The sequence below is a fragment of the Haliotis asinina genome, chromosome 16 (genome assembly GCF_037392515.1).
Source record: "Haliotis asinina isolate JCU_RB_2024 chromosome 16, JCU_Hal_asi_v2, whole genome shotgun sequence".
In the NCBI taxonomy this organism is placed as follows: domain Eukaryota; kingdom Metazoa; phylum Mollusca; class Gastropoda; order Lepetellida; family Haliotidae; genus Haliotis; species Haliotis asinina.
In genome coordinates this window covers 32,892,621-32,913,377 of record NC_090295.1, presented here as the reverse complement: position 1 = coordinate 32,913,377, position 20,757 = coordinate 32,892,621, and the positions used below count along the sequence as shown (strand labels likewise).

The 20,757-nt window shown below is 38.8% G+C and overlaps 1 protein-coding gene across 1 annotated transcript; it reads left to right on the top strand.

The window, feature by feature from the left end:
- The first annotated feature begins 109 nt into the window (after window positions 1-109).
- On the top strand, window positions 110-18,317 carry LOC137268159 (pro-epidermal growth factor-like). The gene is made up of 10 exons (XM_067802687.1): window positions 110-456; window positions 2,966-3,217; window positions 3,948-4,116; window positions 4,478-4,605; window positions 5,653-5,797; window positions 6,830-6,939; window positions 7,394-7,522; window positions 11,020-11,151; window positions 11,713-11,794; window positions 16,619-18,317. The coding sequence occupies exons 1-10, from the start codon at window positions 393-395 to the stop codon at window positions 16,689-16,691; spliced, it is 1,284 nt and encodes a 427-aa protein (XP_067658788.1). The 5' UTR covers window positions 110-392; the 3' UTR covers window positions 16,692-18,317.
- Window positions 18,318-20,757: the final 2,440 nt, after the last annotated feature.

Below are 20,757 nucleotides of genomic sequence, written 5' to 3'. Positions count from 1 at the left end.
TCAAACCCCTAACACTGATCCTGACTAACCCTAACCCTAACCTTGACCCTGACCTAGACCCTGATTGTGGTTAAGGCACTCTTATCTCCGAGCTGCTATTGAGAAGAACAATGAGAGCGTGTAAAGGGGCAACCGTAGGTTAGACACACTGACGTTCAACAGAACTGTGTTAGGCTGGTGGTAGCCATCACATTGCCGAACGTCTGTTACACTGAACATATGTCTGCAAATATCCAACTGCACAAACACAGGCTCACACATGTTTTAGCTATTCCGGAAAGCCTCTTTCGATGTTATTATTGTGCAACCGACCAACAGCTGCTGACCAGGAAGTTAGAGACAGATAACAAACTGCTTGGATCACTCACCATGATACATAGCACTACTTGATCATGGCGTATTTAGCATTGTTCTTTATGACTGTCTCATCTCTGGTGTTGCAGTGGACGTGCCAAGGTAATTCAATACATGTCTACTTCTATAGGTTTGAACACTTACGTTTAATTTAAGAAGCAGTAATAAGTGAGTATACTGGATCCCTGTCAGAAAATACCCTCTGATTCCAGTATCTGAGGTAAGAGGTGATTGAAGTCTGTGAAAGGGGGAATATTGTAAAATGATTGTGTATTGTTGATAGAATGGGACTAACATTTAGCAGTGTATGAAACTCCTAAAAAACAGGAAGTTCACCGGGTTGATAACTGAAAATGTTTCTGGCCCTGTGTACATGTAACCAGCCCTGTATTAAAAACAGGAAACTGAGATGAGGTGTTAAAATACTGTTATTAAAGAATTTCTTATAGTGATGTAAACTTAAACATATGCAAAAGCAAATTTTACAAAACATAACGTGATCATGAACAGACGTACATACAGACGTCGTCTAGCTACCGCAGCTATATACCATTTTCAAAATATCACCCCGCGTCAGTGACATGGTAAAATATATACCCATGGAAGATGGACTTGTCCACAGGGTTGACTATACAATAAAGTTGTAAGCCCACCATAAAATTGGCAAGCACCGGGCCGCCGGACAGACGCTATTTCACGCACTGCATTTAGGTCATTGTGCATTGTCGCCAGAGTGACTAAATGTTGATGATTGTGTATTGGTGCTAGGGGCGACTAACGTTAAGATGACAGTGCATGGTCGCCAGAGTGACTAAATGTTGATGATTGTGTATTGGTGCTAGGGGCGACTAACGTTAAGATGACAGTGCATGGTCGCCAGAGTGACTAAATGTTGATGATTGTGTATTGGTGCTAGGGGCGACTAACGTTAAGATGATAGTGCATGGTCGCCAGAGTGACTAAATGTTGATGATTGTGTATTGGTGCTAGGGGCGACTAACGTTAAGATGACAGTGCATGGTCGCCAGAGTGACTAAATGTAGATGATTGTGTATTGTTGCTAGGGGTGACTAACGTTAAGATGATAGTGCATGGTCGCCAGAGTGACTAAATGTTGATGATTGTGTATTGGTGCTAGGGGCGACTAACGTTACGATGACAGTGCATGGTCGCCAGAGTGACTAAATGTAGATGATTGTGTACTGGTGCTAGGGGTGACTAACGTTAAGATGACAGTGCATGGTCGCCAGAGTGACTAAATGTTGATGATTGTGTATTGGTGCTAGGGGTGACTAACGTTAAGATGATAGTGCATGGTCGCCAGAGTGACTAAATGTAGATGATTGTGTATTGGTGCTAGGGGTGCCTAACGTTAAGATGATAGTGCATGGTCGCCAGAGTGACTAAATGTTGATGATTGTGTATTGGTGCTAGGGGTGACTAACGTTAAGATGACAGTGCATGGTCGCCAGAGTGACTAAATGTTGATGATTGTGTATTGGTGCTAGGGGCGACTAACGTTAAGATGACAGTGCATGGTCGCCAGAGTGAATAAATGTTGATGATTGTGTATTGGTGCTAGGGGCGACTAACGTTAAGATGACAGTGCATGGTCGCCAGAGTGACTAAATGTTGATGATTGTGTATTGGTGCTAGGGGCGACTAACGTTAAGATGATAGTGCATGGTCGCCAGAGTGACTAAATGTTGATGATTGTGTATTGGTGCTAGGGGCGACTAACGTTAAGATGATAGTGCATGGTCGCCAGAGTGACTAAATGTTGATGATTGTGTATTGGTGCTAGGGGCGACTAACGTTAAGATGATAGTGCATGGTCGCCAGAGTGACTAAATGTAGATGATTGTGTATTGGTGCTAGGGTGACTAACGTTAAGATGATAGTGCATGGTCGCCAGAGTGACTAAATGTTGATGATTGTGTATTGGTGCTAGGGGCGACTAACGTTAAGATGACAGTGCATGGTCGCCAGAGTGACTAAATGTAGATGATTGTGTATTGGTGCTAGGGTGACTAACGTTAAGATGATAGTGCATGGTCGCCAGAGTGACTAAATGTTGATGATTGTGTATTGGTGCTAGGGCGACTAACGTTAAGATGATAGTGCATGGTCGCCAGAGTGACTGAATGTTGATGATTTTGCATTGTTGTTAGTAGCGACTAACATGAAGAATATTGAACGTTGTCTGTGGAGTGACTCAAATTTAGATGAATGTGCATTGTTGTTGGAGGCGACTGGCAACAGGAGTATTATGTATAGTCACGTGGGTAAAGAATGTAAATGATTGTTGTTAGACTAGACTAAGATAAAGATATGTGTGCATTTTCGCTTGAGCGAAGAAAATCAAGATGTGAATTGTCGATAGAAGCAACTAATATTAAGAAAACTGCATTTTCGCCTGAGTGACTAAAATGTTGATAATCTTGCATTGTTGTTAGAGTAGACAAGTATAATTGTGATTGTGTATTTTTGCCAGAGGGACGAAATGTACATGATTGTGTATTGTTGTTAGTGGCAAGTGACATTTAGATAACTGGAGTGACTAAAATTAAAATGTTTGTAAGAAAATGATTCCATACTTCCTACTACCCAGGATCTCCGGAATCGGAAGTGGTTGTCCTCCTGACAGACGTTGGGGATACCGGAGAAGCAGGTTCCATTTATATATACAATGTCTCTCAGAGGAACCTTACACACCTGGAGGTATCCCAAATGAACAAGCCATTCGCCATAGATTATGATGTAACAACCGGTCACATCTACTGGACTGATATTATGATGCATCATATAAGGAGGGCAACACTGGCTGGCTTGGACGATGTGGTGGTTGCCTCTTTCAGTTCGTGTAAGTGCCTGAGTAAGTGGGTGAGTAAATGACGGCGTGTCAGCTTGATGTTGGATGAAGACCTGAAGGGATGCAGGCCTTTGTCGTTTACGACTTTAGTGAGACAGGCGAGCTGTGTGTTTATTTGTTTGTTTAATGCCGCACTTAGAAATATTCCAGTTATATGTCGTTGATCTGTATATAATCAAGTCTAGACCACGCAATCCAGTGATTAATAACATGAACAAGCGTAGGTTGCTGAAGATCCGTTCAACGATCTTCACGTGGAACGGACAATCCATCTAGATATACAATTAGATCACAACGAACCCACGATCTTATATACACATAGCATGCACTCATCACCGAAATAACAATGGAGGGTGATTACATGGCCTCTCGTCCCAAAAGGCATGCAGATAGGGAAGAATGGGCTAGTAGGATTAGTTATGTTTCCAGTGAAATCCATTCAGTCGAGAACGGTAATTTCGAAACTTCCATTAGTCAGATTTATAGACTGATATTATTGTGATGTGGGTGAACACGACGGGTGGGTTTACGATGAGCTTCACGTTGGCATCACGTTCATATTCCAGACGTTTTTCACTTCGTTCGACTGAAGCTGTGATGCGTAGAGTTGTTTCACTACTCATGTATGCAAGCACAGTGTACTGTTTTAGACATAATTTCCAGTAATCTTCAAGTTAAGGCGACGTATAACTAAACTCACTCACCCATTGTCCTTCAACAGCATCTTTACTTGGAGGCCTGACATTAGATGGTGCCTCACGGAAACTGTTCTACACTGACGAAGGCAGTAAAGTGATCGGCCGGATGGACATGGACAGTTTGGAGTCTACAGTGGTAGTACACACACACATGGAACAACCCCGGGGCATTGTAGCAGATACAACCTACAAGTAGGTCACTTAGAATTCATCGTCAGTTATTGAATGGGTGTGGTTGTACGGCAACATTTCACCAATATCATAGCTGGGAACATCAGAAATGGGCTTCACACATTGTATCCATGTCGGGAATCGAACCCGAGTCTTTTACGTGACGATTCAACTCTTTAATCACCAGGCTACCCCACCGCCCCCTGTCTGTATAATTGATGGGGCAGTGCAGTAGTCTAATGTTTCCCACTGGACACCCTATGTTGATTTCCCATATAATTACAATGCGCGAAGTCATTTTCTGGTGTCACCAGTCGTAATATTGTTGGAAGTTTGCTAAAAGTGACGTAAAAACTCCCTCCTAAAAATGTCCGCTTCCCAGAAACATATACTGGACGGACCTCGGCAAGAATGAGAAGATCGAGACGTGTGACTATAGCGGTGGACGGAGGAAGGTGGTTGTGACATCTGGACTCTCTATACCAAGCGGAATAACTCTGGATGAGAAAGGTAGGTCTCATTAATATATATCAATCAAAGAGCGTAAGAACGGAAAATATCAAGTACGATTTGAAAACACTTAAATTCCTCGTAGTTGTCAAGTGGGGTCCTAACGGGACATGTTTACACATGTCCACACAAAGAACAATGAGAAATACATTTAACAAGCAGCTAAACACGATATGAACTCAAGTAGTTTTACAGTGGCCACTTCCCCTTCCTCGTCCACGACTCTCCTGATATAGTGTCAGTCTAGCGAGTCTGTGCGGAGCTCTATTCTAGAGCAGTGATGTGAGGCAAGCTGGTTGTGTGGCGTTGTGTTTCAGGATTCACTGGTCGTGAAGCTCAATCCAAATTACAAATAATGTCACATTGGGTCGCATAAGGTATCACTACAAAAGGTGATGACTGTCCCAAAGCTGATTCAGAGTTCGAATCCCAAATTATCATACCTGGTTGTTTGACAACCATCCACGAGCCCATTCACATTGGACATTCCAAACAAGGTTTATACAGTGGTTTGTGTTCTTGTCAAACTGAAACCCTGACAAAACTGGAATACTGTTTAAAGCGACATTAAATCAAACTCACTCCGGCACTGATATATCCAGCGTACCCTTTAGTAAATACATACTGTTCAATTCTGATACATTTGAATCTTCTTACCTACTATCAATCTTATTCCAGCCAAGAGATGCTGCAGGGGTAGTTTGGTTGTTACAGGGCATCTTGAGGAGTGAGTGAATTCAATTCTAAGGCGCTTTTAGTAATATTCCAGCAATATCACGGCGGGGTACACCAGAAATGGGCTTCACATATTGTACCCATGTGAGATTGGAACCCGGGTCTTCGACCTGACGGGCGAACACTTTAAACACTCGACTATCCAATCTCTGTAGGCGACTTGATGAAACAGGCGGTAAGGATCAGCGACATCATAAACGACTAGTGTCATCTGCCCGGGTAGTTGCTCATAAGATCAACCACGGGTCTATCTCGTCCACATACGACTACATCTGCTGGCGACATATAATTTGTCATTGTTGTCATCAACAGCCGGTCGACTGTTCTGGTGCGGCCATGGTTTCCTCGGATCTGTTCTGCTGGATGGTTCTGGGAGACGGAACGTTGTTACTGATACACCAATGTTAGACATTACCGTATTCAATGGGCTTCTTTACTACACGGCACTACAAGACAAGTAAGTACGCCCAGAAACAACTTCTGTGTAAGAAGGCGTGGAGTCATCCATGGATAGCACGCCCTTACAACTTCTGTGTAAGAAGGCGTGGAGTCATCCGTGGATAGCACGCCCTTACAACTTCTGTGTAACAAGGCGTGGACTTACCCATGGATAGCACGCCCTTACAACTTCTGTGTAACAAGGCGTGGTGCCATCCATGGATAGCACACCCTTACAACTTCTGTGTAGGAAGGCGTGGAGTCATCCATGGATAGCACACCCTTACTACTTCTGTGTTACAAGGCGTGGAGTCATCCGTGGATAGCACGCCCTTACAACTTCTGTGTAACAAGACGTGGAGTTACCCATGGGTAGCGCTCCCTTACAACTTCTGTGTAGGAAGGCGTGGAGTCATCCAAGGATAGACCTATCTCACCCTTTCAGCTGTAGGGTTATTTTTGGCCATGTGGACAAGGCATTCGATCGCCTATCAGAAAGTTAGGGGTTTAAATTTCGTAACGGGACTCTGAAATTGTATGTCCGCTACAGCTGTAACGTAACAGCTGTAACGTAACAGCTGTACATATGCGACGTCATCTGTGAATATATATTTGCCGCAGTCATCTATGATTATTATTGTAGTAATTTTTAATTGACATTTTACTTTCATATTTATATTTGACAGGTCGTACTACTTGTTTTATTCTAACAATGCATTTACTATAAGAGTTTCAACCTTTAACCTTTGATCAAACAACTGTTTGTTGCATGTTCTGAAATCCAGGTAAACACCTGATGCAGCTGTGGGTAGCATATTGGTTAGAATAACAATCTACAGACAGAACAATAGAACACGCCTAGTTTTGGTTACGGGTGAACATTTCCTGAAATTTGAGCTCAGTGTCATATCTGATTTCAGTGTTTATCAGTACACAAGAGGCTGAAATTTGTTTTTACTTCGATGGTCTAGCATTACCTTCATCAATGTCTTCAAACTGGCTATTCACGACTTCATCTTGAAGTACATCATGATCATGTGAATATTTTCAGGAGTATCCACGTGGTGTCCGAGAATGGACAATACATGGCCCCGTTGGCGTCACAGCTCTTTCACAAACCGATCGGTATCCACGTCTTCTCGCCGAACATCAACAATTCAGGTACACATATCAACCTGCAGATCTGATATGTTTAGCATTTGGTTAAGTGTTAAGTTGCCACATGGGTACAATGTGGAACGCCCACTTCTGGTGTACCCGTCCTTGATATTGCTGGAATTCTGCTAAAGGGCTCGAAAAAACTCACTCACTCATACATCATGTTGCGTTACTCTGTCAGTGAGACCCGTGAAGGTCCCGGGGTAGAATAGGCCTTCAGCAACCCATGCTTGCCATAAAAGGCGACTATGCTTGTCGTAAGAGGCGAAAAACGGGAACGGGTGGTCAGGTTCGCTGACTTAGTTGGCACATGTCGTCGCTTCCCAATTGTGCAGATCGATGCTTATGTTGTTGATCACTGGATTGTCCGGTCCAGACTCGATTAGTGCCGCCATATAGGTGGAATATTGCTGATTGTGGCGTAAAACTAAACTCACTCACTCACTCACTCTGTCAGTGACCTGCTCGAGTGGCCAGAATGGAGCCAGGTGTGAGGCCTGTGGTTACTGTCGGGATGGGCTCTGTGAGAAGAGTGTTTGTCTCAGAGGTTGTGTCCCAGGCTACAGAATGCCTAATTGCCGAGAAGGTGAGAGGAAATATTGTTCTAGTATAGCACTCACGATGACAAGGGAGGAGTAAACGCCGTTTTAACGCCGTCTCTAACAATATTAACCCGTGAAGGTCTGGGCCTTCACTAACCCATCCTTGTCGTAAGAGGCGGCTAACTGGATCAGGTGGTCAGACTCGCTGACTTGATTGACACGTCATTGGTTCCCAGTTGCGCAGATCCATGCTCGCACTGCTGATCACTGGCCTCTCTGGTCCAGAATCAGTTTTACAGACCCCGTCCATATAGCTGGAATATTTGCTAAGTGCGACGTAAAACTAAACTCACTCACTCTAATAATATTAGATATGTACCACGACGTGTCATCTTGATCTTGCAAGCGGTTGTGATGTCGACCTCAGATAAGCAAGGGGCTTACACCAAGAAACATAGGCAGGAACAAATAAATATAAAGAAGAATAAATATCAAAAGAACAATCTCACAACAGGAACTGACACCCTTTCATATCATCAACAAGATATATAAAAACGACATATCAAACTTAAATGGCTTTGACAAACCTTACGATCTTCGTTAAGGTGTTATATTCACTGTATAGGGCAATTGTACATGTCCTACTGATCATCAGTGGCTTTCAAATGATATTTATAGGTTGAATAACGGGCACATTTGGCATGACGTGTCTCAACTGAAAATGGGAAGTACTTGTGATCACGTGATCGGAAGACGGACTGCTGGAGATAACTGCACTTTAAAGGGGCACTGATGCGCAGCAATTTCCGTGGACCTTTTTGTTCCTTTTGTTATTGTCTTTTTTCCCGTGAGTAGCCGGATGATATCCCAGAATTCGGGACTGGTTCGTGACCTCTGCTGCGCAGTCCGTATGCGCAATTGAGAGTGTAATTATAGAGAGATCAACTAAGGTGAAGTCAGTTTTACTTCATTACAAATGTATTGTGAAAATAAATGAAACACTTTGAAGGTTAACCATCTGCCAGTGTTAGAAATGGTAAAAAAGCTATTAAGACGGAAAAATAACGAAGCCGATGTACGTCTTTATATTTTGTCTCATAACCCTAGTTAGTTTATTGTCATATTTGTATGATTAGGAAAATTAATAAAATAACTCCTTATACTTATAGTAAATTTCTAACATGACTGTAACATTTATACATTGTATAGACTGCCAGTGTGGACCCTATTTCACACACGCCCTATGCGCGATCTAGTATGATTTCTGTCATATAGATTCTGCTGAATGCTACAACAAATAAATTAAAACAAAATGCAAATAATGAATTTACAACAGCCTACCTTGTTCAGGAATGTTTTCATCAATATCCACATAAAAGAATGATATTCCATTCATCTGCAGCTGGTAAATAATCCTGCTCTATAGCGTGTGTCTTACAGCAGTCTAATTTGAGAAAAGTGACACATCGTTTCAGGTCTTTCACATAGGTGAAAACCTGATGAACCTCTCATTGGTCACCCAAGATAGCACACCTGGCAACTATTTGTATGATGTCCGCCATTCTAAGTAATTTAGTTAACCAATAATGAGCAATCAATCAATCAACGCAAAGGTGGTTCATTCTTTTTTGAAGGGATGATGTTGTTTGTTTTTACACTCTCCCGTTATGACAGTGTGTAGTCAGTATAGATTACTACATCTACACACACTACAAATCAGCTGTAATTAATCAGTCAATGTATTATCGGTTAATCCTTTGATCAATGTCTGCTTTTGTAACTCAACTGATAAACCATCACAAGCACATATTAAATAACATTTAATACATTTGTTCCATCAAACCTTTATTAATAATATTGAGTATTTACATCATGCAGGAGAAATGCCAAATGGGAACCTTTGTCGAGTAATCTGAGTGGTTTCACTACTAATTAAACCTGTTATAAATTCTTTAACTGACCATCACGTGAATGATGACAAATAACATCTGTAGATTTATACCATCAAACGCGAGTTACAGCAAGGAAGATGTAATCTCGGTGTCGCATGCAGCTTGAAAACACTTATGAGCCGAAACTGTTTTGAGGATACCAACGGAACTTCGTTGTTACATAAGGAATGCATACAGGCATTTGCTGTGTACTTGGGTAAATAGGTATATTCAGGGTTTTTTTACGTAAGAAAATTTTCAGATTTCTCTACCAGCGGCAAAGTCGTTGTTTTTAGTTTACGAATTCAAATAAATCAGCTGCGTGTTTTTATTATCATAGATAATAAACCAGGGTAGCTGCCATAGCTACCAACATTTACGTATGATTTTTGCTATGACAGCTGGGCCAACCCTCAAAACTATCTAAGTATAATGCTTTGCAATCTTTCGGACTAATATGAAACAAATGGCTTGCTACGTGCCTGTAGACATCATATTTCCACATAACATGATTAAATATCGAGGTAAGAAACACAGAAATGGGATCAAATTCGATCAGTCACTGTACCATTCAGGCATCAGAAAAGAAAAAAAAACTACACTGCTGGGATACTTAGTTACATTCAAGGAATACCATGGCTATTTTTAAATAATGGCATATGATGGGCATACGGCCTCCTGACTGTTTAGGGTGAAGACATTCACCGTAGCCCAGTCCCTTTGTCCGTCACGGTCGAAGGAGCGGGTACTGACCAATTTGCAGCTTGGTTTCGTAATTAGACCGTTGGTGAGAAACATTATTCACTCCGCATCGGTGCCCCTTTAAATAAGACTATTATCAGCAAGAAGGGATAGCGCTAAATATGATCTGTTTAAAGTTAATTCACAAAGATGTTTTTCAAGGCAATGTTTCATTCCTTCTGGAGAATCTGTATTCGCTTATTGGAAAACTTAATCAATCATGAGTAGATACGAGGTGCTTGACGTGTATTTTCGAGTTTATCCAGGAATTAAATTGAATGATAATTCCTAAAAGACGAAATGAAATGAAATCCAACGGTAACACAGGATGGTATCATTAATAAAATCTTGTTGCATTCAAATTACTAATCAAATGGCGAGATCTTGTAATTCCGATAACTTGCTATTGTACAAGACTACACGATAGTGCAATACAAACAGAATACCATAAATACTAGTATATAGTGATCAACTTATGAAAATATACGCCAAAAGAAAACCCAGAACAGCAGTGTACTATTTTTCGCATCAACTGGCCACTTAAGCATATGAAATCAGTCACATATATCCACCTAATTTATATTTAGTACAGAGCGGTATCCACCTTTTATACTCCCAGAACTTACATCTTTTGAAAGCTATGTGGTTAGTCGTGCACCTACATGTACATGTACGTTGTCTCACACGTAAATATATTCATCTTTTAATTAATGTCAAGTCAAGTTTAAATCAGTTGATGGGGTATATACCATATGAATTGATCATAATCGAAAATAAAGAAAAATGTGTGATTTAGCTTATTTTTAGTAAACAGATTTATCGTTCATGTATGACCAGTTGATAGGACGATATTCTACCATTATCTACAGAGTGTCCAAAGAACACGTACGGGGCATGCACGCCGTGTGGCTTGTGCTCCGAGGATGATCCCTGTCACATAGCAACAGGTCACGGCCCACGAGGCTGCAAATTTGGATGGACAGGACCCATGTGTAAAACGGGTAAAGATATAAAATTAATAAATCTATGGATGAGCGGGAGGCGGTGGAGTTGTCGGTTTCGTTAAAGCGTTCACTTGTCACGCCGAAGACAGAGGTTTCAGATTACATAAATATTGTTTCACAAAATATAGTGCATTTGTGTTACATGTTGTACTCATTACATAAATATTGTTTCACTAATTGTAGTGTATTTGTTTTTCATTGTCTTCCGATTACACGAATGTTTCACAAATTCTAGCACATTTGTGTTTCATAGTGTTCAGATTACATTAATATTTGTCACACAAATTATAGTTGAGTTTCTTGGTGTTCAGATAAACATAAATAGAATTACACAAATTTCAGAGCATTAACGTTTTATGGTGAACAGATTACATTAATATTTTTTTCACAATTTAGAGTGTCATTGTGTTTCATTGTGTTCAAATTATATTAGTTTTCTTTCACAAATTATAGTGTATTTGTGTTTCATGGTTTACAGATTACCTAATTAATGTTATACAAAGTATAGTCTGTTTGTGTTTGATGGTCGCAAAATTACACCGTCAATGACGTTTACAGGGTGGCTGATATTTGGTGCCGCTGGTGCAGTGGTATTCATCATCGTTGTCGTCGTCATCTGCGGCACTGTATACAATGTCAGGTATGTCGACAACTCGAATTTGAATTCCATATAAAAATATATTCATACCTAGTTATAAAACCAATGTTTGTCTCTCTCTTGCTGGAATGATCGGAGTAGGAACAACGGCATTCTCTAAATATACAAAGAATTGTTAAGAGGGTCACGATGTGTCCATTACGACATTTCCTATATATGGATTACGAGTGTATTAAGTTCCTGAAAAGCGCTACTTCCTATTGGAAGGGAAACAGTCAACATTTTGGTGGCCCTTCGAAATGCTTCAAACGATCCGCCCTCTTTTGGAAAGACCACGGTTTAATCCAAGATTCCCAAGTTAAACCTCGTATTTCTCTAAACGCAGAGATGCAAAATATTCGTGTAAATAAGTGAGTTATTTGCATGAACATATCATTATAAACTCTTATCTCAGAAAAATTTAGCATGGTGCCAGGTAAACGTTGTGTCAACATGTGTCAACCCCGCCCCCTTATAGACTCCCAACTTCATCGGGCACTCCTACCCACAGAATACCCTAGGACAGGCACGGTGGTCAATATTCTCATACTGTCCATGGATGTAACTCTAAGTGTTACAAACCATTAACTGACAAGGACACATGCAACAAAAACTGTAACCACAGCTCTGACAATAATACTTCTGATTTATTCTGCAAGACTTCAAATACAAATCACTCCCAACAAAGTGATAAATATCCCAGGAAAGTTGTACATGTAGATAAGCACAGTGACAGAAAGGTAATACAACCATCACTCCAATCTTTCTGTAATGAACAACTAGTTAATCCTTTTTAAAAGTGTGATAGTCTTAATATGAACAATGATGTCAACAATAATGTTGCTCTGTGTGTCAGTAGTGCTAAAGTAATTGCTGTTAATGCTTATGTGGATGTTGGTGATGCCGTCGATGTTAACAATATTGATGATGATGATGATGATGATGATTGTAATGGTGCTAAAGATGTAAATACTGTTAATAGTGCATATGCTGCAGATAATGTTGACTGGGTTGTTGTTGTAGATAATGATGATACTGATGATGATGATACTGATGATGATGATGATGATGATGACGACGATGATGATGATGATGATGATGATGATGCTCCTGATGAATCGGAAAATTATAACACTATTATGAACTTTTTAAGTTTGAATGTATGTGGCCTTAGAAAAAGACTTCAGTATGATGAATTTGTTAAGCTCTTGGAAGATCATGACATAATAGGGTTTCAAGAAACTAAAACAGACTGCTTTGATGATATAAAATTAGAAGGATATAGAACATGCTTAAAACACAGACTAAATGCAGCCAGAAAGTCTGGTGGAATAGGAGTTGCTATAAAACATAAATATGAAGAACATGTCACAGTTTTAGAAAATGACTATAAATTCATCTTATGGATAAAACTTGATAGGCAAGTGTTTCACATTGATCAAGACATCTATATTGGCATTGTATATCTTCCACCTGAAGGATCTAAATATGTAAATAATGATGCTTTTAACGAAATAGAACAGTCACTATTATATTACCTTTCAGTTAGTGATTATACCACCCTTATGGGTGATTTTAATGCTCGGACCAGTAATATGAAGGATTATTTGTCGATAGATAAACATATTGTCGAAGAATTTGATATGGACTTAGACGAAATGAAAAACGACATAAACCCAGAAAATGTTCCAGATAACTTACACCTCCCATACGATAGAATTACTCAAGACAATGGCACAGCAAATAAATTTGGATATAGATTGATAGAATTGTGTAGAAATTTAAACATGTTTATTTGTAATGGGCGAATAGATAAAGATAAGGAAACGGGCAAGGCAACATGTAAAAACAAGTCTGTAATTGATTATATTGTTACATCCCCTCCGTGTCTATCATTGTACAAAGATTTCGAAGTTTTTGAATTCTCACCTCTTTACTCAGATGTACATTGTCCTATTCACTTCGCACTTCACAGCTGTAGCAATACACCAAAACCTGCCAGTAACCCATTAACGGAGAAAAGCCCACAAAGAAATAGGCCAAAACATTATGATATTGAAAAGTCGAATACCTTTTGCCACAATGTGAATTCCGAAAAATTAACAGATATACATAGACGTACTGAGTTGGCGTGTGAGGAAGGGACTGACCCAGATATTGTAAATATCGCCTCTGACTTGGCGCTGGTATTAGTTGATGCGGCACTTGAAACATTTGGTATTAGGAAGACTTATGCTAACTCCTCTAAGACGAAAACAGGCAGAAAAGACAAACCTTGGTTCAACTCTGAATGTAGGAAGATGCGTAGAAAATTCCATAAAGCTAAAAATGTGTTTAAGAAATTTAGAACTCCATTTAATAAAGAAAGATTTTATGAATCGTCCCGTGCTTATAAAAAATGCATGGATAAACATATTAAAGTATTCTCTAAAGAAACAGCTGAACAATTTCGTAGTAAAAGAAAACATTCTCCAAAAGATTACTGGAAGATTCTAAAGAGGCGAGAAAATGTAAAAACAGACATATCACCTAGCTTAGAAAATTTTTACGAGTATTTTAAAACAGTTAATGAAACGAAATGTAATGATCATATCCCTCTTGATAATGAGGATACTGATGATCCTATATTTGATACACATATTCTTAATGATGTAATCACAAGTGATGAAATTGCCTCTGCCATTAAAAACTTGAAGCGTAACAAAGCCTCGGGAATAGACTTAGTAAAAAATGATTTCTTAATCGATGCGTCTGAAAAATTAATACCACTCCTAACTAGTCTCTTTAATCTGATTTTAGATTCTGGAATCGTCCCAGACTCTTGTCTTAAAGGTGCAATCAAACCTATTTATAAGAAGAAAGGTGACCCAAAGGATCCTAATTCATACAGACCCATAACTATACTAAGTTGCTTTGGAAAACTCTTCACAAGTATCTTAAACACAAGAGTTACACATTTTGTTGAGATAAATAGTATTCTCTCTCCATCACAGTCTGGGTTTCGAAAAGGTTTCTCGGCTTGTGACAATGTATTTGCAATACACATGATATTTGAAATCCTTAAGTTGTCAAAAAAAATTGTATTGTGTTTTCATTGATTACACAAAAGCCTTTGACACAGTGTGGCGACTTGGACTATGGCATAAATTACTAAAATATGGCATAAATGGTAAAATACTAACCTTGTTAAAAATATGTACCATAACATAAAATCGGCTGTTATGTTTGATAACCATATAATCTCGTACTTCCCATGCAACACAGGGGTGCGACAGGGTGAAAATCTTTCCCCTTTATTATTCTCACTATTCATAAATGACATCGAATCACACCTTTATAGTCAAGGATGTACAGGTATTAAGTTTGAACAACCTGCTGAAACGAACATCACTGTTTGGATAAAATTTATAATTTTACTATATGCCGATGATGCTGTCTTGGTAAATGACAATCCCAATGATTTGCAGTTGTCTCTGAATTCATTTTACGACTACTGTAGTCAGTGGAGGTTAAAAGTAAATCTCTCTAAAACTAAAATCGTTGTATTCGGTAGTGGCCTTCCCAAAAACTCGAAAAGAAACTACATTTTACTTACGGGGGCGAACCAATCGAAATTGTTAATAGCTATACTTACCTTGGTATCAAGCTTCACCGTAATGGACGATTTCTAAATGCAATCAAAAGCCTTGTAGAAAATGCAACTAAAGCAATGTTTTCTCTTCTAAAAAGAGCACGTAATTTGAATCTACCCTTAGACTGTCTGATGTCAGCTTTCGACACAATGATAGCTCCCATATTGATGTATGGTTCAGAAATATGGGGTTATGAAAGCTTATTGTTAATTGAAAAAACGCATTTGAAATTTCTAAAATACGCCAGTGGTCTTAGAAACTCAACTCCCAACTATATGGTATATGGAGAATTTGGAAGATATCCTCTATACATTAAAATATATAAAAGAATTATCTCACTCTGGCATAAAATAGCTATAAACCCACTCAATATGAAACTGTCAACTATGTTATATAACTTTGTAACATCATCTTTACCGAACGTTTTAAACCAATTACAATGGTTTAAACGTGTTAAAGATATTTTAGATATTTGTGGACTTTCAGAAATATACAAAAACCCTTTTCTTTGCTCAACTGAATACTTGGTATAAAAAATAGAATTAACATTAAAAGACCAGTATCTACAATATTGGCATTTTGAACTGTCCTCCAGTTCCAAAGGTAAATTCTATCAAACTGTTAAAGACACTATATTATATGATAACTATCTGTTTCTACCTAAAGAAATATATATACCGATTCTTAAATTCAAGCTGTCTAACCAAAATCTACCCATCGAAACAGGACGCTGGTCCAATACTCCAAAAGAAAATAGACTTTGTAAACTTTGTGATTCTCCGTCTGTTGGGGACGAATTCCATTATCTTTTTAAATGCGAAGCTCTTCTCCAACAGCGGGTGATGTACATCCCAGAATACTTCTATAAATGGCCAAATGCATTCAAACTAAAAAAACTATTCTCAGTACAGAAAACAAAACACATAAAAAATCTCTCTAAGTTTTTGAATACTCTTTCTAGCATGCTCAAATTGTAGTTATTGCACTTCAATTTATGAGATGTTTTATCCGCCATCTTGATTGAAAATACATTTCCATCCACAATGTTTTCTCATGTACCACCGTAGGTGGGTCTTTTTCGAGAATATACTGTTCTGTTCTGTTCTGTTTCCCTGTCTTTGTTCTTCTGCCCTCAAAACATAGCGTTCAACTGTGTTCTATATTACCTCATATGTTGTGTGTGGTTTTCTTACAGAAAACTCAAAAGGAGATACCAAAACTCGTATGTAGAATTTGCTGAGAGATGCAACCGACTTTACGAACTGTAGCGATAAAGGATCAACCAGGAATAGAGAACAGCCAAGATTGCGATGTAAAAGATCTAGATCTGCCACAAGAAAAGGATCAGCCCGCAAAGATGTGACACAGCAGAACAGGAACGCTTCTTTCCTTGAATTAGATTTTCCGAATCTTTATATGGAACCCGGAATTTTTACAAATAAATTGCTCTCAATTATTTTAGGAAAAAGGAGACGTTCATGAAAATTAATGCACATGCTGCTTAGTTTCAAACGTTTTGCAGATTTCATAACTGACATGTTGCTCCTTTGAAGTAAGAACAGAACAATGGTGAAGATGCGGGATAGAAATTGTCTGTAGCGTGTTCGCTGCGTTGCGTGTTCGGTTAAGACATGTCATCCTATTACTGTATTTCCTCTTACATTTTTTTATCAATTGCAGACCGCCTCTGGGTGTGAGATTCTGTTATACAAAAGACAACACGCAAACGAAAAACGTAATGTAAAATGCTTCAGTATATTCTCTGTTTGGTATTATACATCGGTATATACGTAGAATCTCCGTATTATGCATATCAAATGTATCCACCTTGGTGGGTCAATGTTTATAACTTTATACATGTGCTGAGGACTTTTATGTATATTTATCAACTAACGACCATTCCTTTGTTATCAAAACAAACAAAGAAAAGGCCTTCTATATTTTTACTCTAGAGTTTGTCTTATGTTTTGCTATCTGTTTTTTCGTTTTGTAAATAGTGAGAGCCAGTGTAAAAGCTAACCGACCTCAGTGGCGGAAGGATTAGTGACGTCCTTTGACTGTGACACTATGGTAACTGATGACATCACAATGTTCCGTTAATCATCTCAAAGAAATATCGCATGATTTCAACCAATCAATAGCTCAAGTGGAAAGCTGTTTGAAAAACATGATCATTTGAGAATAATCATTGTATCAAATGCATCTTGACAATATGTATTTAATATATAAAATATTTAATGTATAAATATCAAATATCAACTGAAAAGAATTATATCAGTTGCAAACACCATGCAGTATTTTATGTATTGTAACCAAAATTCTGATGTGTGAAGAAATCGGGCAATCAAGTAATGGTATCTTACTTGTCCGTGGGCTACTAGATATTTTCTGCTTACGGTTTGAAAATGCAAATATACTTGGATTTCATTTCATCTGCTCAAAATGTAGCTATTAAATTTCAAAATGATAATAAAGTGCAGTTCTCTTTCATTGTTATTTATCACCTCTTAATAAATAGTCCACTAAACATCAACATCAAACACCATGTTGATTTATTCTTCCATAATTACATCATCATGATTGTCATATAATCAGGGCAAGAGGAAAAGTTACTTTCTTAAATGCCGCGTGGCAAGCGACTTTAAAACAATGTTTGAACCCCTCCTGCAATGACACTAAATTCAACAGTGACCATAAAATACTTCGTTCTGAAAGGAACACTAAATGGTTCTTCGATAGTATCATGTTTTTATTTATTATGAGTATGATAGACTGCAGTGTTTGCAGACTTTAGGGACTGTACAGTGGTCCTACCTTGGCTGGTCTTTATTTAGTAACGTTTCACGTTTCAATAATGTTTGTGATTTATTTATAAAGTCGAAGCTTCAAATGTATACATTCTTTTGTCTATCTGTATATTTAGTATGAAACATTTCCAAACTGTTTCCCAGTAAAGCAGATTTTACTACGAAATGCCGATTCTTAGAATCTAAACGGCCAGCTGAAATTGTTACAAGACTACTTTTGAATTGACTTTCTAAAAAATACCTCTTTATCGAAATCCCTCTAAACCGACATTTTTCACCGGTCCCGATCGATGTCGGTCTACAGGAAGTCGGCTGAGTTAAACAACACACAATGTAAATGTGTCAGGACTTGTCAGGACTTCGCTTCCTATTCACTGAGACCGACATCATGTTTCTCAAAGGAACACACAAAGATATGCAAATATGTTACCGTGGATATGTTCCAAGACATAGACCTCACACGTTATACACTATCAGGGGAATCGAATATTTTGAAGTAACGAGCGACCACTTTTACCACGAAGTTACCTAGCGACCACTGTTTCGAATGACAGTCATGAACTCTTCAGTCAAAGCATTACAACGCCACGTGAACAGTCGAACTACCTGAGATCACCGTGAAGACTGACATAAGCCGAAATATTATGTATTTATGACTTATCTGTCCTGTGTCGACACTTTGTATCATCATTCTAGGAAGCGGTTATAAAATCGTCTGTATACCCTGCAAGAGATGATATCAGTTCGACATACATTGGGCCAAAGGTGTTATCTGTAAGTACATTCACAGTCAAAGCATCTAACACATAGAATGTAAAAAGATTACCGACAAGGGTGCAATCCCTCCTGTCAACATGTCAGATATTAACTGTCGGCGGTTCCTACTGCCAGCATCACCGACCCAACCCTTATTGCCAGCATCACCAACCCAGTCCTTTTTGCCAGTATCACCTACCCAATCCTTACTACCCGCATCATCGGTCCAATCCTTAACTGCCGGCGTCACCGGCCCAAACTTTACCATCAGCATCACCGGCCCAATCCTTACTCCCAGTTTCACCAGTCAATCCTTATTCCAAGCCTCACCGACTCAATGCTTAATCCCTTCATCACCGTCTCAATCACTTCAACAAGGAACGATAGTAATAATGTACATGTAAATACAACATTTCCACATACCATCACAGTCATGTTTATATGTGTTTCTTGTGAGATGTACGTCCCAACACCTTGTCTCAGTATGAGAGGTTACCCCAAGGTGATGTAAGTCTTAGGCGTTTACCAAATATGGTACTGACAAATCAAGGATTCTTATCGGGGATTCGAACCCAGGATCACAAATCCTAGTATGATTTAGAGTAACTTGTAGTAATCGTGTCAATTCCGATCTTTGAAAATAATAGACTACAAAATACCTAAATACACAGTGTACACGTAAAATTATATCAAACAAATCATTCCACATTAATATACAGTAAATTTGACCTCATGTAATCTGTTTTGATTCAATCCGAATAGTGTTATTATATTCACCTTTGCAGAATATCCGTATTTTAAGATGGTAGTTTAAGAAACATTAACATTTGTGGGACCTCGATACTCTTGATGGAACCTTTCGTATGCAATCGTGCATGGTGATAACTATTTTCTGGATTAACGAATTAGCGAATCTTGATAAATTTCTATCAGTTATAATACTTAACACACACACAGTCCTTAGTTTTGACCTTGAGTCTTGTCAGACATGCAAAATGACATTTTTTATATTCACTGACACCAATGAATTCAAAATTTAACATTCCAGGGCCATACTTGTACAGACATGATTTTGTATGAAAGTATGGTTTTGGTTTAAAAGGAGCCCTTATCATCATGAACACTGATTCCAATCATTTTGTCGGTTTTTTTATGAATCAAAGGGACATAAGGAAAACCCCATGTTTTTCCCATCCTGGTCGCCTTAAAAAATTTATGTACGTGTGGAAGACATATCATTGTACAAATACAGGAGCTGTTTAATCAACTCCTTAAGTATATATGACGGTATATGAAGGTCCTGTAAGAGTTAGGCACGGATTAGTGGTGTCTGAATTAACGGTGCCCGAACTTACGAGGTACCCGGTGATACTGTTTTGACCAATTAGTTATGAATGTCTCAGAATGGCAATGGGTGAACTAGGTCATAGGAAAATAATTTTCGGTCGAGTTAAAGTTGTATCACACGTGATACAACAAGAATACAATTCATAGAGGCATTAAACTCAGCTCATTCATTCTCTCAGTCACTCCAGTGAGACGAGGGTTGGAAATGTAACGCCATGTAGTTCAAAGTAGGCATCTGCCAGAGTGTTGTGATAGCACAGTCTATTTGTCACCTGTGTCAACGACAACCATCTTTCTAAGCCATGCTGATACCACTACGGGACTTACATTATCGTGCCAGTCTTCAGTGTCGCGGCAGAGCTCTTTCTGGTTGTTGTAGTTAAAGTCGTTTATAAAAAGGGATTTACGCTGAGACAGTTCTGAT